The 24,559-nt window shown below is 39.1% G+C and overlaps 1 protein-coding gene across 1 annotated transcript; it reads right to left on the minus strand.

Moving 5' to 3' along the window:
* Nucleotides 1–3,713: 3,713 nt before the first annotated feature.
* Nucleotides 3,714–24,106, minus strand: NGB (neuroglobin). Its single transcript, XM_087724728.1, has 4 exons — nucleotides 23,489–24,106; nucleotides 11,907–12,018; nucleotides 9,002–9,121; nucleotides 3,714–7,474 (listed from the first exon to the last, which is right to left on the minus strand). The coding sequence occupies exons 1-4, from the start codon at nucleotides 23,590–23,592 to the stop codon at nucleotides 7,328–7,330; spliced, it is 483 nt and encodes a 160-aa protein (XP_087580854.1). The 5' UTR covers nucleotides 23,593–24,106; the 3' UTR covers nucleotides 3,714–7,327.
* Nucleotides 24,107–24,559: the final 453 nt, after the last annotated feature.

A 24,559-nucleotide genomic window follows, 5' to 3' on the forward strand; every position in this document is an offset into this window, starting at 1 on the left:
TAGGGAGAATTTAAAAAAAAAGCTGTTTTCCTTAGTGTTAAGGACTAGACTGCAAACTGGAAATACATGAAATGTTTTAAAAGGTTTATACTCCTCAGCTTTCGTCTATCAATTTCCATATCACTTATTCAAAATGGAGATGAATGTACATCAATATAAGACATATGGCACTTGTGGAACTGAAAAAAAATAGATGCAATTTTTTTCAACCGCTATTTCAATTCTTCCATCTTTGCCTGAACTGCAAAACCTGAGGCACTCTGGGAGAAAGGTAATAATTCAGTGGGCGAATATATATTTTGCAAATAGAATGGTGATATTAGTAGGGACTGTCTTTAGTATTTAGTGGAATGACAATAATTGCATTTTGAATAGAGTACCTGAAAAACTGGAGGAATACTTTTTAAATTATAAGTATATAATTTCAGATTAGATAAATTGGATGGAATAATTAATATTCTGGAAGACAAAATTCAAAACAATCTTGATACTTCAGTAAGAGAAATCAGATGTAAATAGCAATGTGTCTTTTTTAATAGAAATGTAAATTTTTTTTCAATTGGTCAGAATCCAGTTTAAATATTTTGTCATTTTCTAAGCACCACTCTCTAGGAAGGATTCAGACAAATTATAAGGCTCCCAGAAGTGTAGCAAGCAAGATTGGGAGACTAGAAATCAAGCTCTACAAACAAAGATTGAAGGAATAAACAATATCCAGTTTAGAGACTAAGGAGGAAGAGTATGGTGTACTCTTTACATATCTGAAAGGTTGCCATGCAACGGATGTTGAAGACCTATTTTCTATTGTTCTAGAATGCAAGACACAGAACAATGTTAAAAGAAAGCAGTCTCCTGAATTTAAGAAAAAAGCTTGCTAACAGTAAGAGCAACAGAACCAATTATCCCCAAAGAGTGGGTAGGCTGTCTTTATGGGATACCGTCAACCAGTAGATGAAAAGCCAGTATTGTTAGAATTTGAATTTCTTCACTAAGCAAGTTATAGAACTCAAGGGCACAAATGGCCTTTCCCTGCAAAACTTATAGCAGTCTGAATAGATACAACTAGCCAGATACATGTTGATTTCGTATCATCCCAAAACAGAAGACAGAATAATCCAGTTATCATATATGGTCATGATTTCCTTCTCTTCTGTGATAGCAATCAAGGAAGAAAGAATGGCAGCATCCTGTATGGGCTGAGAGAAGATATACTTGGACCTAATTCCAAGATATACTTGGGAAAAGCAGGCATATTCAAGGAACAAAGTAAACATTTTTGTCAGTGATGTGCGGTGAGGTTTATGGCTGGTGAGGCACTGACACAGTCGTGGGTTTCAAATTTTTTTAGACTTGTGGACTCAACTCCCAGAATTCCACAGCCAGGCATGCTCAGTTCTGATTTAAAGCAACAGCATTTGTTTTTCTCCTTTGCAAAAAAGTTTCCCTCATTCTTTTTCTTCTCCCCCTCCTTTCTCCCTCTCTCCCTCCCTCCCCCCTCTCTCAAACAAACACACGCACACAGGGAAGTTGGATTGAACTATCTCTCCTACCCCCTTCCCTCTCTCACTCACTCTCTCTCAAACAAACACAAGTTTTATCCAGCTGTGTGTGTGTGTGTGTGTGTGTGTGTGTGTGTGTGTGTGTGTGTTTGAAAAGGCAACGTGGCTCTGCCTGCAATCAAACTACACTTGGGGAGGGATCTACACTTGAGGATGAAGTTTGAATTCCTCCACCTCCCTCCGACCCACACATACCTTTTCCAGCTGTTTCAGAGAGGACTTCAACTCTGCTCTTGCCTGTCATCATGAGAAGAAAAAAAAATGTAAAAGGAAAAATGCAAGAGCTGAGGTCAGGCTAGTTGCTGCCAGAGTCACCATGGATGACTCTGCTTAACTGTTTAAAAAAGCCCCTAAAAAGCGCCCTCTACAGGAGGAGGCAGGAGAATGACGTGCCTCACCTACATCAGGAATTTTTAGGCTTTTAACCCTTGCTTAACTCTGCTCGAGTGATCATAAAACGCCTAAAGTCAGACTAGATGAGGCACGTCGTTCTCCTGTCTCCTCCTGTAGAGGGCGTTTTTAGAGGCTTTTTTAAACAGTTAAGCAGAGTCATCCACGGTGACTCTGGCAGCAACTAGTTCAGCCTGACCTCAGCTCTAGCCTTTTTCCTTTTACATTTTTTTTCTTTTCATGATGACAGTGGTGAGGCTCTGCCTCCCCTGCGTCCCCTAACTGCACGTCCCTGATTTTTGAAAAGTGCTGATGACACAGTGCTAAATTCCTAGTGCAGTGGCCCCCAACCTTTTAGGTGCCAGGGTCTGGTCCTGTGGAGAAAGTTTTTCCATGGACCAGAGGGGATGTGGTTTTGTGTGCTGCCTGCATCCCGCGGATGGGGCTTTGCTTGCTTGCACAGCCCGGTTTCTGGCATGCCGCATCCTGGTTAAGGGCCATGGACCGAGGATTGGGGAGCCCTGTCCTAGTAGATTCAATATACAGCTACAATAGTCAGTGGGGTACTGACATTCCCCAAATGTTGATTTTTATCTCTTTAGAGAAATTAACAAAATATGGTATACAGATGTGCCCTTGCATGCACACAGACAAAAAACAACAACTGTCAAGAACTAGGAGAGGCATAAAATAGTTCTGACATTTCGGGTGACATTTGCAGTCCATAATTTGAACTGCCACTGCAATTGGAAGCAGTTCATTCCAGATCCAGATGTGTCTCTCTCTTCTCCTGTTTCTTCAAGGAAATAAAATTCAATCATAATTATGAACCACTTGTTTTCAATTATCTAATATGATGGGATACTAATTAAATAGGCATAAGAAATAATCAAGCCCTGGGGAACTTTGTGAGGATTCAGTGGGAACTCTTTTTAAAAAAAAACAACACTATATTTCTGCACAGCTGGGAAAAGGAAAATATAAGACTTTGTGATGGCCAACAGAGAATCTGATCATATTTTGTACTATTGCTGGCCAGCCATATTCCACAGCTATCTGCAGTCACACACAGATATATCTCCGTTTACTGGATAATGATGATGGATTGAGGGGAAGAAAAAATAGAGCAGAGCACAAGAAAACTATTAGAGAAGAGAAAGGAAACAGAGTAATTATCATGCAGGTCAAGAGATTGGTTTGGGGGTTTTATATCCCATCAGATTGCATCTGTAGATGTGCTAAATATGTTACATGAGTCCAATGCTGAAAATCTATAATTCTATTATCTTTAGAGCAGGCTCAGGGGCTGGATCTGGCCCACGGGGTGCTTAGATTGGGAATGCTGGGCTGAACTGTAAACAGATAAAGTTTGGTCTGCAGGAGAGCTCCGTTTTTGGCTGGGACAGCCTCCTGCCAGTAAAAATGGAGCTCGAGGGGACTCCATTTTTGCTGGCGGATGGCTATAGGAGGCTGTCCTGGCCAAAACCAGAGCTCACAAGGGCCACATGCAGCTCCCCCCCCCCCAAGTTCTGTTTTTGCTGGCAGAGGGCTGTAGGAGGCAGTCCCATCTGAAATTAGAACTCAGGAGCCTGTTTTTGCTGGCAGACAGGCATCCCTGACATGAGTGATGTGAAGCTGGCCATGCCCGCCCTGCCCAACCCCACCCTCACCCCCAGGTCAAACACAACCCTGATGCGGTCCTCAATGAAATTGAGTTTGACACCCCTGCTTTAGAAGGACACATGACAAATAGCCATAGAAATCTGCTACTTAAGGCTTTAATCCAAAAATAACATCAACATTGTTTTAAGAGAGAAGCCATTTGAAGAACCAGTCCTAGACAGATATTTGATTATATCAATATAAAATTTGATCAGTCAGGAAACATATGATGCATGTTCCTCTTTTATGTTACTTTTCTTCATTATTCTATTTTTCCTCCCCAGAGTGTTTATCTGATAATTCCCGCTGGTGCTTGCAGTTTCCCCATACTGTCAAATAAAATGTGATTCATTATTCCAGGAATCCCCCATTGGAATGTCTTGAAATAAGGGAGATAAAAGGAAACTTTGTTCACTGGGATTGCTCAGAAACATTCAAGACGATGAGATGAATAGGCAGTTATGGGGAAATAATTAGAAAAGAAGAGTTAGGATAGAGGAGAAATAGAATGGCACATCAGGAAATGAATAGCACTTCAATCACAGAAATGAAATGCACAGACCAGCTAAAGCAGCAAATGGGCTTTCAAATACAGTTAATGTTTGTCATTTCATAGACAAGTGTATTCCACACATGTCAACTGCTGAGCATCTGTGGACCTCAGAATCACAAGCTGACAAAATAACAAGAGGACGAACAAACCAATAAAAAGCATATCATTTCCTGTCATTCCAGGATTATGCATCCATGTTCTCACACATATTATGAATGTTATGCTACATTCCTTCGGAAGAAATATCACCACCACTTCACAGATGAAATAAACTCCACTGAATATTCTGACACCATCATTATATTCTAGAATATCCTCTGATAATCCTCTGATAATTTCTGACATCCTTCAAAGTAATTGTCCTGGCCTGTTTGGAGGGAAATGTATGTGTGTGCATGTGTGTGTTACACAAAAGAATATATATCTCTTACAATGATGCTGCAATAACTCAATAAATGCCAAGGTTGGACTGTAAACTGATTTTTATAGGCAAAATTTCAGGCATGAAGATAAAAGCATGATAATAGGCAAATAACTGTTTCCATTTTATTTAGAAAATTAGCCATGTGTTATCATCAAAACTATATAGTTTCAAATATTAAGTAATATCTCAAGATATAATTCTACTTTAATTGAAAATTTTTCTATTAATACTTTCCAAAAGAATGGTTGCATCAGTTCTTCCCAGCAAAAGGAACCAAAAGACTTTGGGCAACTCAAATCCTAACTAATTTATTTGGCAAGAAGGTTTTATAAGAGTTAACTTTTCATGATCTGCAAAAGAGAAGCAGATTTTTCTTAATCCTGGAATTATTCCAATGGTGTTTGTGGAATAATACTCTGTAGAACTGTATTTCCAAGTTTATATGCTTAGCTCAGAGATGGTATTCAGCAGGTTCTGACCAGTTCTGGAGAACCGGTAGCAGAAATTTTGAGTAGTTCGGAGAACTAGTAAATGCCACCTTTGACTGGTCCCTCCCCCATCTATTCTCTACCTCCTGAGTCCTGGAGTTGGGAGAGAATGGGGATTTTACAGTATCCTTCCCCTGCCATGCCCACCAAGCCACACCCACCAAGCCATGTCACGCCCACCAAACCATGCCCACAGAACCAGAACCAAAAATTTGAATCCCACCACTGGCTTAGCTCAATAGTTTGGTAAAAGGATCTCAAGCCAATTTATCATCCAATTCTCATGTAATGCTCTTCCCCCTACTGTGAAGAAAGGCACATTGCCTCTTTATACAGTGAATCCAGAGTTGACCTCCATGGATTTGTTTTCTATGAGTCAATTTACCTCTGGAGAAAAAACAGGAAAAAAAAGGAAGAATACTGCACTATTTTAAATGCTCCCTGTCTACTCCAAAAATTAAGGAATTGTTACTTACTTTCAAAGCAGGTACTAGATCAAGAACTAGAAATGTAGTTTTAATTAAAACTCAGAAAGGTAAGTTGTCTTATCAAGTACCCATGCTTAACAATGTGCCTTCAAGACTCTGTCAACTCTTAACACCGCATAGATTGATTTTCTCCATGATGGTCTGTCCCTATTCTGATCCTTCTGGTCTTCCATTGCTACTGTAACTGAATCCACCCACCTGGCTGTTGATCATTCTTGTCTTCTCTTTCCTTCCATGGGCACCCATAGAGTTGTAAAACAGTGCCTTGGGAAGAAGAGAAAATATGAGAACCTAACAATTGAAAAAAATTGATGCTATGGGATGGATCTCTTCAGCTAGAAATCAGGACAAAGTCTAAACATTCTCTTAAGCTTTTCCCTGCCTCAGTTATAATTCCACTTCAAGATTTTGAAGGAACTGTTAGCTACTGCATAATTATTGGTTTTTAAATTGTAACTTGAGACTTATTCTTGTTGTGCCATATCCATCATCGGACGTTGGCGATCATGTTAGCAATCCTATTTTTGTCAACAGCCACATGAAAAAGTGCTGTTGAGTTTTGTCCAAACCAGTCCCTTAGATTTTGAAGCCATGATGATCTTCTTCCTGGACCTGGTTTGCCTTCAATCTTTCCCTGGAGGATTAATTGAAGGATGCTGTATTTTTCTGGCTGTCGCATCACATGTCCAAAATATTCTAATTGTCGCTTTTTAATGGCTTTGATGATTTCCCTTTGCTTTCCCAGGGGGCTAGGCATTTGAAAAGCCCAACATTTTTCCAGCCCCATTGTATAGTGAATTAACCCACTTTTTTTGGGGGGGGGGGGGGGAGACTGTACTGCTTATATAATCCCAAAGAAATCCCCACAATTTACAGAAAGAATACCAAGCTTTCCTTACTGAAAACAAACAAACAAACCCTGGCTAGCCCAAATGCCTTTGTATGCTAAAAAAAACAACTGTGCAGTTGGTTTTTATAAACAGAAAATAAAGAGCTTTCGAAAATCATGCATTCAGCTCAGAGATTTAAAAAGATCTTCAAAGTACTTTCCTTTTTTATTAAAAATGACAATATATTTTGGTTTTGATGGCTAACCTTTTACCAATGCTATACTGAGCACTTAACTGTGCAATGTTTGCATCTCTGTTCATTTAGTATTACTATAACATTGTATCCTTTTTTTATATTTGTCCATTCTCTTGTTTAAAAAAACGATTAATTAAAAAAAGAGCTTAAAGGCAAGAAAGCCACTACAGTCAACATATAATTGCAACTCCAGGTTTCTTCACTTTTTCACCTGAAAACAGACTAGAGTTATGCAAAATTTCATTTTGAATCATTTCATCTTCACAAATTTTCCCAATTTGAATGTTAATCTGTTCTTACTGGGTTTTTTTTTTAAATACAAATCTGGTTGTTTTGAGAATTCTGAAAATATTTTAAGGTCAAAAGAATTGTTTAGAGCTCGAATCAGTTCCAAATTACTCAAAACAGCCTATTTCAAACTTGTGGTAAGGAGAATTTGATACTTAAAATACTTTGGATTGAAATGTTTTACACACCACTACACATGGACCTGCTACACCGAATTCTAGGGCCCACTGTCACACACAGAGACTGGGAATGCAAAAGTAAGCAACAGACAGAAAGAAAGCTGTCGAGATTACTCTGAAATACATCAAGCTGGAAAAGTGATCATGCTCTTTTGTCATAGCTGTTTCTGACCCAGAACAGCAAAGCGCTCCAAACATCATGATCAGAGATTATTCCACCTTTCTGGGAACCTTCCAGCCGCAGCTCATGGCTTTGACCACAGTGCTATAGAGCTTTATCCAGGCTTCTCGCACATTCATCTTGAAGGCAGGACCATGGCATTTCTCCAGCATATACAGCAAGGAGTCTCCTACAGCCTGCAAATCATAAAGAAGATTACAGAGTTAGTGTTCGAACAGCAGACATCTCAAGACAAGGATAATTTATTAATATTGGAAAGAAATGATGGTTTACAACAGAAACATGGTACTTAAAAATAAAGGTCAGCTCCCCTCCACCTGCTACAACTTTTCTTGCTGCTATCCATCACTGAAAAGTAATGCCCAATCTATAAATATAAAATACAACTTTGCTAACTATACTCATACAAATGAACTGTGTTTTGTTGCCAAATGCATCAGTGATTGTATTTTGAACAGAGGGAACTGCATTGGGGCAGTTATCTCACTGCCCTGCACAACTTGAGAACTTTTAGCCTCTAAACAGAGATATATTTACTAAACTACACCTGCAAACATAAGAATCATTGAAAAGCAAATCCACTATTTATCTCCAAATATGAAATAAAAGACACATTCCCAGATTTTATCTGTTAACTGCAACTTATGAATAGAAGATCCCCCTACATCCTGTTTATATATTGATTCCTTTCTTAGCTAGTTTTTTGTTAATTATTTTAAATGTTTTCATGTTCTAATTGTTTTATATTCTTGTTTTATGAAATTGTAAGCCACCAGAGTCACTCAAAAGTGAGATGAGTGATATATGAATTTTATAAAAAATAGAATAAAACAGAACAGAACAGAATAGAATTGTATGCAAAATACCATCCCTTTTAGCAACAGCATTTTTGATAATCCCAGTTGTGATCATTAGGCAAGAACTGCACTGTCCTTAGGCAAGAACCTCATGCTTCTCCTCTGCACACTTGCCTCCACATCAACTCCCCCCATCTTCCTATCTCCTCCCCATCTCTGCCCATTTGGCCACCCAGCACTCCATCACTGCTCCCATCTGATCTGCATGGTCTTCTTCCTCCCACTTGGCTGAGGCAGCTCCTTATCCTTGAGAGCCTCAACCAGCCACATCTCATTAGGAGCAGATGAAGAGGTCAGCTGAGGATGACAGGAGTAGATGGCGGCATGCAGGATAGCCAAAAGAACAACGATGGGGGAAAATAGGTGGGGAGGAGGAATTGAAATGCATGTTGCAGCCATAAATGCAGATAGGCTGCCAATAATCTTAACATAATTCCATGGATGTTGCAAGGGGCCATAACTTTGAGAATTGGTTGTAACTACTATTTGTCCAGTGCTGCCATAACTTCAAACACTTGCTCAGTGAATGTTAACTGAGTGAGGACTGTCTGTAATGTGGAATGGGACAATGAGTTGACCACAGCCAACTCACCAGACCATCTCGCCTTGGTCAACTTGCCATGGGATAACTGTCCATCATCAACTCGCCATGGGACAACTTACCACAGAAAAATTCATGCAGGATAACTCAACAGAATAAATGTTACCTACCACTGTTTCTTTGACATTATTTCCATTTTTGCCAATAATATTTATTGCGTTGAGTTATCCCGCGTGGAGTTGTCTGCTGCAGCGAGTTTACTGTGGCAAAAAGCAAGGCACAGCATACCCGTTGTAAGTGCTTACCTCAAAGGACTCAACCTTCACCCCAACTGCTTGGTGTTTCCTGCCAAGATTAGAGAGGTAGTCCTCCAGGCAGTGCAAATTCTCCAAATGAGTTACAGCTGCATCAATTACCAGCATTACCTATCAAGGAGAAAAGATACTACAATAAAAAAACCAGAAATCTGGAATTCTATTTTGGATAGCAATAGCAATAGCAATAGCAGTTAGTTCTAGTTCTAGTTCTAGTTCACTTTATTTGTATGCCGCCCTTTTCCCTGGGGGGACTCAGGGCGGCTCACAGTCACAAGTTAGACTTATATACCGCTTCATAGGGCTTTCAGCCCTCTCTAAGCGTTTTACAAAGTCAGCATATTGCCCCCAACAACAATCCGGGTCCTCATTTCACCCACCTCGGAAGGATGGAAGGCTGAGTCAACCCTGAGCTGCTGAGATTTGAACAGCCGAACTGCAGAACTGCAGTCAGCTGAAGTAGCCTGCAGTGCTGCATTTAACCACTGCGCCACCTCGGTTCCATGACTGTGGATGACTGTGTCCTTTTCTAAAAATCCTTCTGCAAACATTACAAGCAAAGGTTTCTGCTTACTATTCACCATAGAGCAAGAACCACCACCACAGGGACAAAAAGCATATTTGAAGGAAATCTGTATCTTCCTACTGATTTTTCCTTCCTCCTTCAATTATTTATTTATTATAGCATTTGTTGAATTTATATCCCATCACCATTTCACAAGTCGTGGTGGGTTATATGACATGTAAAAAAATTTTTTTTAACATCTAGGGTTTGATTTTTTTAAAAAAATTCAAATCAAGAATTTAATGACCAAAATACAGCAGAAAAATAGATGGTCACTTCTCTGGCCATTCCTCACAATAGCTAGAAGGAGCAGCAGTTCAAAGTATATGTGACAGAAGGCAATCTAAACACCTCTTCTTATCCACCGCTTCAAGGTTTACAAACTAGGAGTTCCAGATAACATGCAATATGGTGGCTTAGCCAAAAGTTTATTACCAAGTCTATCTGCAGATGTATAAAATGTTTTTATATTGGAAAAATAATTGAAATTGCATACAGATCACTAACCTAGGCTGTTAACAGAACATACAAATACCCCAATTTCCCTCTGTCTGTATATGTTCAAAATACACTGATGGTATCTTAACAGAATGCCAGAATAAGAGAAAAATAACAGAATAACAGAGCTTGGAGGTCTTATAGTCCAACCCTTTATTTATAGTCCAATATCACTTTACACAAATGGGCATCCAATCTCATCTTATAAACTTCCAGTGTTGGAGCATTCACAACTTCTGAAAGCAAGCCATTCCACTGATTAATTATTCTAAATCTCAGGAAATTTCTCCTCAGTTCTAAGTTGCTTCTCTCCTTGATTAGTTTTTATCCATTGAATCTTGCCCTACCTTCAGGTGTTTTGTAGAATAGATAGACACACACACACGCTTCTTTGCGGCAGCCCCTTAGAAATTAGAACATGTCCTTTGTTTCATTAAACTAGATATATCCAATTCCTGCAGCCGTTCTTTATATGCTTTAGCCTCCAGTCCCCTAATCATCATTGTTGCTCTTCTCTGCACTCTTTCTAGACTCTCAACATCTTTCTTTCTTTTTTTTGAAAAGTTTTATTGCTTTAATTAAACAAAAACACAAAAAAAGAATCATCCTTCGTTACATCTTGTAGAAAGCGTGTCGATTGGTTACAAATACATTTCATGCTTTTCTTCCACAATCATTACATATACTTCATTCAAATTGTATTGTACATTTTAAATCAAAAAAGTTTATGTATTTTACTATCACTGTACCACAATTCTCATTTAATTGCAATTATTTAAACGTGCTTTTATCTGAAATCATTTGTATTTAAAGACACAACCACCTACTGGCATTCATTCGCAATTTCAAGAAACCTCCAATAACATTACACCTTTATAACATATTCTGAAACAAAATCAGTTAATAAGATATCTAAGCATTCCCCCCACTTTTCCTCCCAACTTACAATTTAAAGCTTATATCCAATTTGCTTTTACTAATACAACACACACACACACACACACACACACACACACACACACACACACACCTTGTTATTTATATTTATATAAACCTCTCCTCTCATCAGGCCCAAAAGAAACTATACCTTTATAGCAAGATCTAAACAAGAATTTCTTAATAAAATTTATAGGTCTTTTCGCCAAGTCCCAATTTACAATTTATAACCACGTTACTTATACTAATTGAGGTTATCATTTCATTATTGTTGTAGTTAATTATATGTTAACGAATAAACATTCAATGATAATCTAAAACAATCTACAAAATACTGAAATTCCTACTTATTAATCACCAAAAATTAACTAACTTTTAATCATCAACTTTCATTATCAACCTGTATCTTTCCAGTGGCAAAACAGTCTTATCTCGCTTGCCAGTTGTTGTGTCAATTCTCTTTTCAGCTCCTTTATAAAGTTTTTATAAACTTCTCTCTGCACTTTATTGCTTAAAAGGTCTCTCAAATAGTCTCGTTGACCTTGAATTGTTATTAACATTAGCTTGTCTTTGGTTGTCAAAATTATTTCTGAAAAGGTTTCTCTTCTTAACTCCATCATTATCTGAAATCAAAAAGCCACCATGGGCATGATAAAAACTTATTGGTCACAATGTCACATGTTTAAAATCCCCATCTTTTTTTTTAGAAAATGAGAAGCTAAATGGATAACAACAATAAACAGATTTTATCCTCCTGGGTTCTACAGTTTGGAGTTACGAATTTATTCTGCTCCACTATAAATAACCATTACATTTATCCAATCCTCCTTTATACTAGCTGTATACCTGGTAACATAAACTTTACTAGTTGGGATAATTTATTTAATAAACCCTCACCTTTCTAATGTGTTCCAGGAACTCAGGTGATGAGAGGCACTCTTGAGGAGTAGAGAACGTCTTGCAATTGTACTTGAAAAGGGGCAAGAGGTCTGGATCCAAATCAAAAAGCCTAAAATATAAGGAAGGACATCCACCTGTTAATTATTTGGTTTCCATGCAAATAAGATGGTAAAATGTCAGTCCCACTGTTTGAACTCAGCTCAACAATTGCTCAACTCAGCTCACCAATGGACTTCTTCTGGGGGAAAAAACTCACTCACAAAAGACAAGAAAACCAGAAATTCAACCTCAAAAGGAAATAAGAACAAGGACCCACCACTCATCTCTCTTCCTAACCCACTAGTTTGTTCAGGGAAGCAAACCAATTCAAAAGAAGGTAAAGCTTCCCCTTCAACTTTCAGTATAACTTTAATCTGTGACATCATAACAGTCTTCATTCCCTGAAACTATGTCAAGCTGGGATAGATTTTTGGGCAATACATTTCCTTTATGCTGAGGCAGAATGATTTTAAGTGCATTCCTTTCTCCTTCCTCAAGTCAACCTAAACTTGAAGAAGACAGTGCACCACTTGCATTCTTCCCTATTCTTGTCCTGCCTCCTGTTGCTATTTATTTATTTAATAATATTTATATAGTTGCACATCTCACAGAGAAGCGAGTTTACAACAAAGAAAAAAACAATATATGTAAACAATATGCAGTATATTAGAAAACAGAGAAGGCAATGAATTCGTAATTGTAGCACACCTCTCTTGTTACCAGATCACGACTTAATTTGTAGTGTTACATGCTTGAGCATATCAGGAAAAGGATGTTAAATATAAAGTATATTTCATATGTAGAGACATATGATATCATCAAATGATAAAGTTCTAGAGGCAAAAATCCCTGGAAGTCATAACATTTAGTGAAAGTACTGGAAGATAGCTAACACTAGGTTTCCTTCCACACAAAAATGTTCAAACACAATTTTGTTCCCTGGATTTATTTTACTGAAAGCTACTGTAAACTTCCTTCCTTAAAAGATTCTTATTATCACAAGTATTAATATCATTCATGCTTTACCTAGCCATGGTTCATTTTGTCATTCATTCAGAGAGCTCTATTTAATTCTGTCTCTCCCCAAATGGAAATGAATTCTTCCATTTCATTGAATCATAGGGTTATGAGAGACTTCTAGTCCAACCTTCTGCTCAAGACAAAAGTCTTATACCATCCCAGCCAAATGGTTGTCCAGTCTATTTTTGAAAACCTCCAGTGATGGTGCATCCACAACCCAGGAGGCAAGCTATTCCATTGATTAATTGTTCTCACTTCAAAACATTTCTCCTTATTTCTCTCTTTGGCAATATCTCTTTGCTTCTTGTCCTTCCTTTGGAGATCTAAACAATAAATCAATCCCTTCTTTGTGACAGTCTCTCAAATATTGGAGGCCAGTTATCATGTTCTTCCAATGCTTCTCTTCAATAGGCTAGATATACGCATGTCCCTCAACTGTTTATTAAATGATTTAGCCTCAAATCCTTTATCATCTGTGTTGTTTTTCTCTGCACACTTTATAGGGTCTCAACATCTTTTTTTGTGGTGACCAGAAGTAAATGAAGTACCGGTATTTCAAGTATGGTCTCACCATCATGGTGTGAAACCATACTATCACTTCTCGTTGTCTTGACTCTACCCTTGTGTGGTTGTAGAAATGCATTGGGTTTTTGGCAGCTACAGCACACTGCTGGCTTAAATTTAAATTGTGGTCCACTAATACACCTAGATCCCTCTCACAGTTACTACTGTTCAACCAGGTACCACTGATTTTATACCTATGCATTTGATTTTTCCTGCCTACGCGCAGGGTCTTAATTTTCTCAGCACTGAACTGCATCTTGTTGGATAGCCCAATGCTCAAGTCTGTCAAGATCTTTTTGGATCTTGAATGTATCTTCCAAAATAGCAACTATTCCCCCAATTTGGTGTTGCCTGCAAATTTGATGAGTTCCCCTTCTATCTCCATTTGGGAAGATGTTGAAGAGTACTGGGCCTAAGACAGAACCCTGAGGTACTTCACTGCATGCTTCCCTGTGTTTAAATGTAGCACCACTGAGGATTACCCACTAAGTTCAGTTAGACAGTTTGTGAATCCAGTTTGTGGTGATAGTGTCTATCTCATATTGATATGGGATCTGCTTTCTCCCTGTTGCCTGCCACCTTCTTGCCATCCATTCCCATTAGTGGGCCTATCTTTTCCTTGACTTTCTTCTTGTTCCTTATATACTGAAGGAAGTTTTTATTATTATTTTTGGCATTGGTTGCTACTTTTAGTTCATTCTGGGCCTTGGTTTTTCTGACTCCCTTTTTGTGGATTTGGGCTACTTCTTGGTATTCCGTGTTACTTATGTTTCCCTCTTTCCATTTTTTATATTTGACCTTTTTATCCCTCAATTTGTCCTTCTTTATGCATCCATGCTGGTCTTGTCCAGTGTCTTTTTTCTTTCTCCGTGGTATTGTTTTTGCTTGGGCCTTCATCATCTCATTTTTCAAGGTTTCCCAAGCGTCTTGAACTGTTTTTCCATTTAGGATATCTATCCATGGAATCGTTCCTAGTCTCTCTCTTAGCTTATTGAAGTCAGCTCTCTTAAACACTAATCTGACTTTGTTCAGTTACCTGTGGTTGCATTATAGTGAATTCAAGTATGTCATGGTCACTCTCTCCCCAAAATCCCCATAACTTCTACTCCCTCAACCATTTTATTCCTTTGCATATCTCATCTGCATACTCCAAAGTCGATGTTGAGGCCTATACCCTGGAATAGGCCCTGAAGATGATGCAAGGAGCCGCTGTCCTGGGGAGATGAACATGAACAAGTTCCCAAATGCAAGTAGAAATCTATTAATGGTATTGGATGAGAAACCCCTCCTCCTCTTCCTCCTCCTCCTTCTTTTGCCTTATCAATCTGCATCCCTACTTTCAAAATGATCCTGAAATGCCCCATATCTGCAACACTATCCAAAAGAGCACTTTAAGGATCATCTTCAAAATGTGTGGAGGATAATGTTTCCTTTTTCATTCTGTGAAGTAGCCTCAGATTCTCATTAGCTTTTTATTGTCAGGTTGGATTTTACGCATGCATGTCATCCACAGTGGCCTTCTAATCCTGTCTCCTTCTCTATTTATTCAGCCTCTAAATAGATAAATTAACTAATCTCCCAAGAACATTCTTCCTGTTTACATTGCAGGCATCCCTCCTAGTTATTGAGGGTGCATAAGAAACTACAAGATCAGTATACAGTTATTATAGGCACATAGTCAAATAAACTGGCACAAAGAAATTAACATCTTTGATGATAAGCTGCATTAGATACCAGTTTACTTCTGGGTCCAATTCAAGGTGTTGGTTATGGCCTTTAAAGTCCTACAAGATATTTACCTATGGAACTGTCTTCAGCCCACCTCAGCCCACCTCAATAGTTTTTCTGGCAGTTTTATTCTATTCATCTTAAGCCACTGTGGCGCAGTGGTTAGAGTGCAGTACTGCAGGCTACTTCTGCTGACTGCCAGCTGCCTGTAATTTGGCAGTTCAAATCTCACCTGGTTCAAGGTTGACTCAGTCTTCCATCCTTCCGAGGTGGGTAAAATGAGGAACCAAGTTGTTGGGGGCAATATGCTGACTATGTAAACTGCTTAGAGAGGGCTGTAAAACACTGTAAACGGTATATAAGGCTAAGTGCTATTGCTATTAAGAATCAGTGTTGACTCTTTGTGACTGCCTGGAACAGTCCCTGCAGTTGTCTTGGAAAGATTTCAGAAGTGCCATTGCCTCCTTTCTAGGGCTGAGAGGGAGGGAGTAGACCAAGATCACCCAGTTGGCTTTATGCCTACAGCAAGATTAGAATTTACAGTCTCCCAGTTTTTAGCCTGGTGCCTTAACCACTATATGAAACTAGTTAAGCCTGGTGCCTTAACCACTATTTGAAACTGGTGCCTTAACCACTCTATGTCATTCTCTCCTCAAGTTACTAATGTGTTAAACTGGAAATCATTAATGAGCAAAAATGGTAAGAAGTTGATGAGTAGCAGGATGAAAGTAGAACAGATTAACTTTTTTTTTGCAACTTTTACACAAAAAGAGGGGGGGGAAACAGTCCAATTTATCAAAAATAGCATAAAATTGCAGATTAGGAATGCAAATCAAAATAAGCAAGAAAATATCCAAAGGGTGCTTTCCCAAAAGGCAACTGGACTTCTTGATTTTTTTTCCTTGAAAATGTTTCACTAATCATCCAAGAAGTTCTGACTGAATGGTGAGGGATGGAAGGATTTATATTCTTTACAGTTATCTGGTCATTAGCATTCTGCTCTGAGGGTCAGTGTTAGCTCTCTGAGAGTCATTGAGACCACTTGGTGGGGGTGGGGGTTATGTGTATCCTCAGAGTCACATGAATCAGAGTGCAAAAGGATGTGGAACCTTATTGGGACTGCTGAAAGGACTGTGTTGTAGATAGCAAATAGCTGGTGTCATATCCCACCCCTTCTGTTGACAGACAGTCCTTCAATTTTAACATAGACGGCCTCTTTGATCTATCTTGTGGCCTTCAGAAATTGTGGGTGCTTCATGTTTGGAGGTTTATAAGATGAGATTGGACAACCACTTGTCTAAAATGGTTTGGGGTCTCCTGCTTGAAAAGGGGGTTGGACTAGAAGATCTCCAAAGTCCCTTTCTTTGAAAGTCCCTTTCAACTCTGTTATTCTGTTAAATCAGGTGGCCAACGTATAACTCATAGTCCTCTTCTGTGGCCTCCACTGGACTCACACAGTGACTGGGAGCAGCCTTTGCAGAGAATTTTGGTACTTTAAAGGTGTTTTAAATTTTAAAGCTCCCACTTTATCCCTTCAAAATTATTTGTCACCCAAAATTGGTCTGATCTTTCCTGTTTTGGGGTTTTTAAAAAGCTTAAAGCATGCAGTTGGCTCCCTAATATCTTTGATACCACCAAAACTAAAAATTTGGACCCAGGGCTACAGAACACATCATGCTGTTACAAACCACGAGCACCACGGAAAGTTTCTTCCTGTGCTCTAAATCAGTGTTTTTCAACCTTTTTTGTGCAAAGGCACACTTTTTTCATGAAAAAAATCACGAGGCACACCACCATTAGAAAATGTTAAAAAAAATTAACTCTGTGCCTAGATTGACTATATCTAAAGTAATTTTCCCACGGCACACCTTACACTATGTCACGGCACACTAGTGTGCCGCGGCACAGTGGTTGAAAAACACTGCTCTAAATCATATTGCAATCTTTCAGTATTTCAGTATCTATTACCACTAATCATGGAAGCTGGAGTTGTCTTTACTGCATCTGGAAGGCCTGAAAACTCCCAAGCTCCTGTGTGTGTGTGTGTGTGTGTGTGTGTGTGCGCGCGCGCACGCGCGCACACGCATTCAGTATCAGTTCATTTTTATATATAAATGAAATGTAGATCTTAGAAGCTAACACGTATCTCTCTATACTTATTTGCCTTTAACTCGGTTTATGTTTTGAGACTTATTTACCCCTCTTGATGCAATATCCTTAGATCACCTCCACACAATCCCTTTTTGATTTTACCACATTGAACGATGGGTTAACAGCTTTATTAAAGGACAATAGACTAAATCAAAGCCAGTAAACCACCTCTGCCCATTTAAAATATTCTTACTGAATGTTGAAATCAACCTCAACTATTTTAAATTTCCAGAGGTCACATCCCACTTGCTTCTTCCTGTTTTCTACTTCTTAGCTTTCAGGTTACAAAATGTGACAGGCGTTGCTCGGCTGCTCTCTTGTATGCACCATTTCCTCTGCTGGAGAACTGATTCTGGAATTAATTGTGCTTGCCCCCAAGGCTCAGGCCTGGCATCAGTTCGGGTGATTGACATGTCACAAACAATTAGAAACATCTCCAATATGCTTTGCAGTGCTATGCAAATGTGGAGGGGCTTGGGACTACTCCTTGAATTACAGAAGCCATACTAGGTAGGAAGAAAAATCCAAAATGCAAAATAGAGGCTATAGAAACATATTCCATGCATATTTCTCTTGATGGCTGTTGATATTGAATTTCTGTAAAGTTTTGGTTTTTTATGGATGTTTACTCAAAGGTACATACTGTACTACGTAGCCAACTTTAAAAGCCGCTACAAAACCTTATGCCACCAGATAAAGGCAGAATGTACCAATTACCACTGCAAACTTAAAACGTTAAATACTGTTTAAAATTCCCCTTCTCTGTCCCATATGCCTTAACACCTAAGCTTTCGATGAGTTAGTTGTAATATTCAGTGCTACAAAAGAGACATTCCGAATATGATCAAGAGCATTTTGATATTTTATACCCTGTTTCCCTGAAAATAAGACCTCCCTGGATAATAAGCCCAATTGGGCTTTTGAGCGCATGCACTAAAAAAAGCCCTCCCCTGAAAATAAGCCCTCCCCCAAAATATTGCAACACAGCAGCAGCCATGAGGTAACCATGTTCGCTGCCTCCTGCACCTCAAAAATAGTAAGACCTCCCCGAAAATAAGGCCAAGACCTGTCTTATTTTCATGGAAACACGGTAGGCTCCATAAATACTCTGGGAAATTAAAAACAAGTTCCTCTTTTAAAGCCTAACTTAAACTAAACCCTGGAGCATCTGAGAGAAATGAAATGGCTTTTCTATATGACCCCGGTCAATTTATATTAATCCTAGATTTCTGTACCCTTCTTATAAAATGTTTTTGTCTTTTCACTTTTTTCAATAAATTACATAAAAAGACATATACTTTTATCAATATTTAAGACAACAGAAGTTTCTAGCAAAAATCAGCCCCCATCCTTTGAGATTACAAACTGAAAAACTCAGTTACTTATATATAATTGCCTTGCTAGAAAAATGCTTCTACCAATATGAAATCCATATGAAAATGTACTACATACCGGTATTTTGATGTTCATGGTTATTGCCCGTGGTTTCCAGGATGTGTGGGCTGATTACATGCATTTGATGCACATTTGAAGCATTAAGTTGAAAAGCATATTTCCATTAACCCAGATCTATTGGCAGTTAAAAACATTGGCTATGAAGCAGACAAATTTCACCCTTTAAAGAATTTCCTTACAGTGCTGGTGAACAAAACCGAATTCTAACCGTTCAGATGGTAGAAATGTGAAACATACCAAATCATGATATAGAAGAAAGTCTGCTAAGCTGCTTCAGAGGTCAAGGTACCAGGAGATAATAGACATTGGTTTAATTTGGATTTCTTTTCCAGATTGAATTTTTTGTAAGGATTTTTTAAAATTAGAAAATAACTACCTTGAAATGCAAAGATTGGTTTTCAATCTCCCAAATGTATAATTTTATAATCACCGGATTATATGAGTCACTTTTAATGATATTTGCAAGTTAAAGCTTTAAGAACTATAAGATCAACCGTATACTGTACTTTCTATAGAATGTGTATCAATGCAACTCCAGTTTTGCCCTTTAAAAGAAACTTTTTAACAGCTTTATCATGTTCAGATATGAAAGAATTCATTTGTATTTTTCATAGCTGTCTCCATCAACTCTTACAGCACTAATAATTGGAGTAGCTTAATTATTTGGAATATTTCAAGCTTTACAATATATTCTTAGTGTAGTTTAAATTGATCGTGTGTTTAAATAATTTACAATTTAAAATAATTTCCATCAGCTTTTATATCACTAGTAAGTAAGCTAGTTTCATTTTTTAGATACTTCATAATTCATCTACAGTACAATTTATATGAAATGTGCATATTTTACCCATTTTTACATTATAAGAAATCCTGTCTTGAGTAATATATAGATATAGATGATAGAGATAGAGATAGAGATAGGTAGATATAGATATAGATAGATAGAGATAGAGATAGAGATAGAGATAGAGATAGAGATAGAGATAGAGATAGAGATAGAGATAGAGATAGAGATAGAGAGAGAGAGAGAGAGAGAGAGAGAGAGAGAGAGAGAGAGAGAGAGAGAGAGAGAGAGATACAATGTAATAGCAGAGTTCGAAAGGACCTTGGAGGTCTTCTAGTCCAACCACCTGCCTAGGCAGGAAACCCTATACCATTTCAGACAAATGGCTATCCAACATCTTCTTAAAGACTTCCAGTGTTGGGGCATTCACAACTTCTGGAGGAAAGTTGTTCCACTGACTAATTGTTCTAACTGTCAGGAAATTTCTCCTCAGTTCTAAGTTGCTTCTCTCATAGATGGATGGATGGATGGATGGATGGATGGATGGAGGGAGGGAGGGAGGGAGGGAGGGAGGGAGGGAGAGAGAGAGAGAGAGAGAGAGAGAGAGAGAGAGAGAGAGAGAGAGATAGAGAGAGATATAGAGGTAGAGGTAGGTAAGTAGGTAGGTAGGTAGGTAGGTAGGTAGGTAGGTAGGTAGATAGATGATAGATAGATAGATAGATAGATAGATAGATAGATAGATAGATAGATAGATAGATAGATAGATAGATAGAGGAGGGAGGGGGGGAGACAGACAAAATATTGAAGCAACAGCTCCCCCTCCCATGCCTTGGGAATAATTTATTCCTTTTTATTATTTATCGCCTTTTGACGCAGTTCTTTTGGTTATTTCCTGACATATTTTGCCTTAAAAAAACAAAAACAAATGTAACAGCAATAACAAATGTGAAAAGAAACAAAAGGATTAAAAAACAGAAACCATACAAAAGCACAAAAAAGCCCTTATCATTTAAAGATCATATCACTTAAAAATTGAGCAATGACCCAAAACATAAAAACATTTCTCTCCAATATCTCTATCTAAAAAGGCACTCAATTTTTGCCAGAGAGATTAATTTATTACAAATTACTTCCTTGATATAATAAATATATAAACAAACATTTAATTAAAAGTTTCTTTAAGACTTTGCTATTTTTATTCTATGCTATTTCTCTTGGTTTAAAAGACCATTTAGCTAAATAAATACTTATTTTATTTTTCTAATATTTTCCATAGTAAATTAGCAAATTCATAACAAAATAATAAAACTGAACTAATGTCTCATATCATACAATTTATATGTCCTAAGGAAAACTGACAATAAAACTCCAGTACAGTGAATTATTATACTATTGAGAGATACAATGATACGATTATAATTACCTAAAATCAAGCCGGACACTACCAGTTCTTCTGTAGAACCTACTAAGCCAAAGCAGATTTCCTATCAGAAATTAATTACCTAACCCTATAAAAAAATTTAAATCCTTTTTTCACATACATTTTCCTTATGATAATGAGATTCAGTAAACACTTCTAAGATTCTAATACTATCAAAACCTGTTGTACTGCTGTTTGAACAATTACCATTAGATTCCCCACCCCTAGTATTCAAAAAACACAGAAAGAATTAAATTGTTTATAACAATTCTGTACATGACAATCATGTGACAGCCATATAAAAAGGTATATTGCCAATCTGAATGCATTTCTATGAGCAAGGCCAGGAAATTGTTTTCAGAAGTGGTTTCCAGAGTCCAGAAGAATCCTATTACTTGTGATTAAGTTTGTTTTTTTGATTATAGATAGTTTTGTTCTGGCAACAGTGACCCTCCTTGAATTGCAAAATGTAATTAGAGTTTCAGGAAGAACAGTAAATTACAGAAAGATTTCCTGGCTTGTTCATTAATATGTTGCATTTTTACATGCTAATCTCCCCCCCCCCCCATTTCTTAGGATTTGACATTGAGCAATGCCTCAGGAGTATAACAAACTTCTCAAATTTAGTCTCCAGTGCAAACCATCACACAGTTACAGAACTGCTTCTTCACCTTCAGCATGGATTTCATATTTCAGCAGTTCTTTCTCTTCTGCCTGCTTATTAAAGGAACTGTTTTGGACACGATAACCTTGTAGTAGGTGTGAGTTTCACATTTTTTCAATGGTAGGGAATGTTGTATTCTGAAGCTTGTATTCTTTTTAGGGAACATTCCAAGGATCTCTATGCTAGTAAATAATTAATAGAAATATTCTGCAATCTTTTATACACATGTATACAGGTACACATGGGTTTTTATAAACAAAACCCATGGGTTTTTTTTTAATGTATTATATTTGGTCCACCAAAAAGAAGAAAATCTAAAACTGATATTTTGCACAATTCACTTGTTTCTTGCCTTTCCTCTAGGAACAAAAGTGGTACAACTATCACTCTATCCTCCATTATTCCACCACCACAACAACAATCCTGTGAGGTAGGCTGGGCAGCAACTGGCTCAAAGTCACAGAATTAGCTTCCATGGCAGAGGGCAAATTTAATCCCTGAATCTTCCTGTCAGAGACCAAGCTGTTTTCTGATAAATATCTGAGCTCCATTACTTTTTAGGTCTCTGGTAAGGCTATTTACTGAAGGATAAAGGAGGGCTTAAACTGCTGTTAGTTATTACACTTAATCAGTCCCAAAACACAAGTACTATTCTTTACAAAGGATGTATTAGAATCTCTTCAATCGACATAGCAAGATATTTACAAAAAGTTTGGCTGGATGACCCCAAAGGCCCATCTGGTGAAGGGTTCCATTTTCATCACAGATTCCAGCAAAGTTCAAAGCCGTCTTTTATGTCTTTTATGCAACCCCCCTTTTCTCCAAGTTTCCAGAAACCGCAACTGAAACTTAGTCCACCTCTCTTGCTGGACATACTCCTGGAGCCTCACATCCTCCATAAATTTACCACTGGGCCACATTTTGTGCTTGTAAGTTTCTCAGTTTAAGAACACAGCATGGAAATGGAATCTCTTCTTGTCTTACAGCTCTAAATTGGTTAAAACCAGCTACCTCCTTTCTCTTAACGTTTGAAGATTCTGCTGCATGTACATGAATTTAGCCAGGCAGAGTTCTCTCCACTGTGCATCCTGCTCTAAAATCAACCGATGGAGCAAACTCACAAATGATGGGAAATGTGAAGAACAGTTTCTGTTTTTCTCCCCAGACTTTCTGTTTTGTTTTGATAGCTTCCCATAGAGAGCTATAGAGAGTTATTTGAATGAGGACAAGGGACACTCAAGAATCAAGAAATGGGGAAAACAGAAAAGGGAGCCTGCTTCCAGCTAGCTAAGAGAGAAGACCAGCCTGGTTTCTAACCTTTGTCCAGCAACCAAAGCCCCATGTGGTGCTCCCAAATAGCCTTTATTCAGAGCACCACCTCTCCATTCCCATCCTCTCCAGCGCAGCAATTTATTAGAAATGATGATGAGAGGAGCTGTAATCCAGCACATCTGGAGGGCACTGAGCAGAGAGCAGATGCCCTGAAAAGGCATTTAGAGGCGGGGGTTAGGTTAAAGAAGGGAAATGGGAAGGAAACCAAGGCTTTAGTCCCAAGTCAGTGGCTGGTCAATCCACGAGGGTACATTCCTGGCGGAGGGAGCTTTGAATTAAGTTCGCTGAGGATGGTGGGCTACTTCCGATGTTTAAAACGCCCAGCCTCCCAACTTGACCAGGCGACCACAACCCGCCCCCCCTCTCTTTCGTTCAAGAGTTCTCACCTGCGCCCTCCGGTCTAGCAACCTATCTTGCCCTACCTGGTGAACAGGACGACGCCGTGCTCCAGGGGGCTGTTGCTCACTTTCTGCCAGCTCTCCCGGATCAGCTTCTGATCCGCGCTGGAAAGTCCGTCGCGCTCCATTTTTCTCCCAGAGCGAAGTGCCAAAGGGGAGCAGCAGCGCTGTTTCGGGAGAAAGCTCCTCTCGCCGCTCAAAGGCTCGGGCTGCCCCCGGAGGAACAGGTGGCCCGGATCCGGATCCCCGAGCAAATAATAAAGAAATCCACTCGCGGGGCTCGACGGAGCTTTGAAAGCCGCTTTCTCGCCCGGAGCTTCCCTTCACATCTCTGGAACGGCTTGGCTCCTTTTTTTTTTAGGGCGCCCCTCCGTTGGGAGGAGGAGGAGAGGCTCCAACTCTGCCCAGAGAAGGAGCCCGAGTGCTCCGGGGAAACGCCATGTTGCTTCTCGGAACCACCACGGGGAGAAGATCCCAGATCCCGCGCCTCCTCGCCTGGCTCTTCCTGATCTCCGATCGGGAACGCAGCCCTGCCCTGCCCCCGTCTCGCCCGAACGGGCCACAAGGACGCGAGCGCCTCTCCCCGACGGCAGCACCTTCCCAGCCTCCGGTGGCAACAACCTGGCCACGGGCACTCTTAAAGGCACAGAGCCCTCTTTCAGTCCCCGTCAAAAACAATAGCCCCCAAGATACGCCCACTCTGTGTGTTTGGGGTGTGTGTGTCTCTCTGCCCCTGGTGTTGCACTCGTCCCGAATTAGGGGAGGTCTTTTGACTACTTTTACTTTATTTTATTTATCCAGCATTTGAGAGGCTGCCACAAAGAGGAGGGGGTCGATTTATTTTCCGAAGTACCAGAGAGCAGGACAAGGAACTGTTGAAAGAAATGTCCTTCTGGGTTCAGCTCCAACTGGGGAAGAAGACACTGGAGACTGCTTGGAAAGATGGTTTATTGTTGGACAGGGCCACATGGCTTGAGCCCTGACCAGAAAAGGTCATCACGTTTCAATGTTGATGAAGAGAGAAGGCTGAGGAAGGGGCTTGCTAGGCTTTTTATACCGTTTAGTCCCACCTCTCTGTTTCCTGTTCCTGTGTAA

The sequence above is a fragment of the Thamnophis sirtalis genome, unplaced genomic scaffold (genome assembly GCF_051295495.1).
Source record: "Thamnophis sirtalis isolate CommonGarterSnake01/CBP01778 unplaced genomic scaffold, rThaSir2_p1.2 scaffold_1, whole genome shotgun sequence".
NCBI lineage: Eukaryota > Metazoa > Chordata > Lepidosauria > Squamata > Natricidae > Thamnophis > Thamnophis sirtalis.

Bases quoted from the DNA above. Each gene is read 5' to 3' on its own strand.
- NGB (XM_087724728.1), bottom strand. From the start codon at position 23,592: ATGGAGCGCGACGGACTTTCCAGCGCGGATCAGAAGCTGATCCGGGAG. The intron at 12,019-23,488 runs GTAGGGCAAGAT...CTTATATTTTAG, and splicing joins GGCGTCGTCCTGTTCACCAG to GCTTTTTGATTTGGATCCAG. The intron at 7,475-9,001 runs GTAAGCACTTAC...TATGATTTGCAG, and splicing joins TGAAGGTTGAGTCCTTTGAG to GCTGTAGGAGACTCCTTGCT.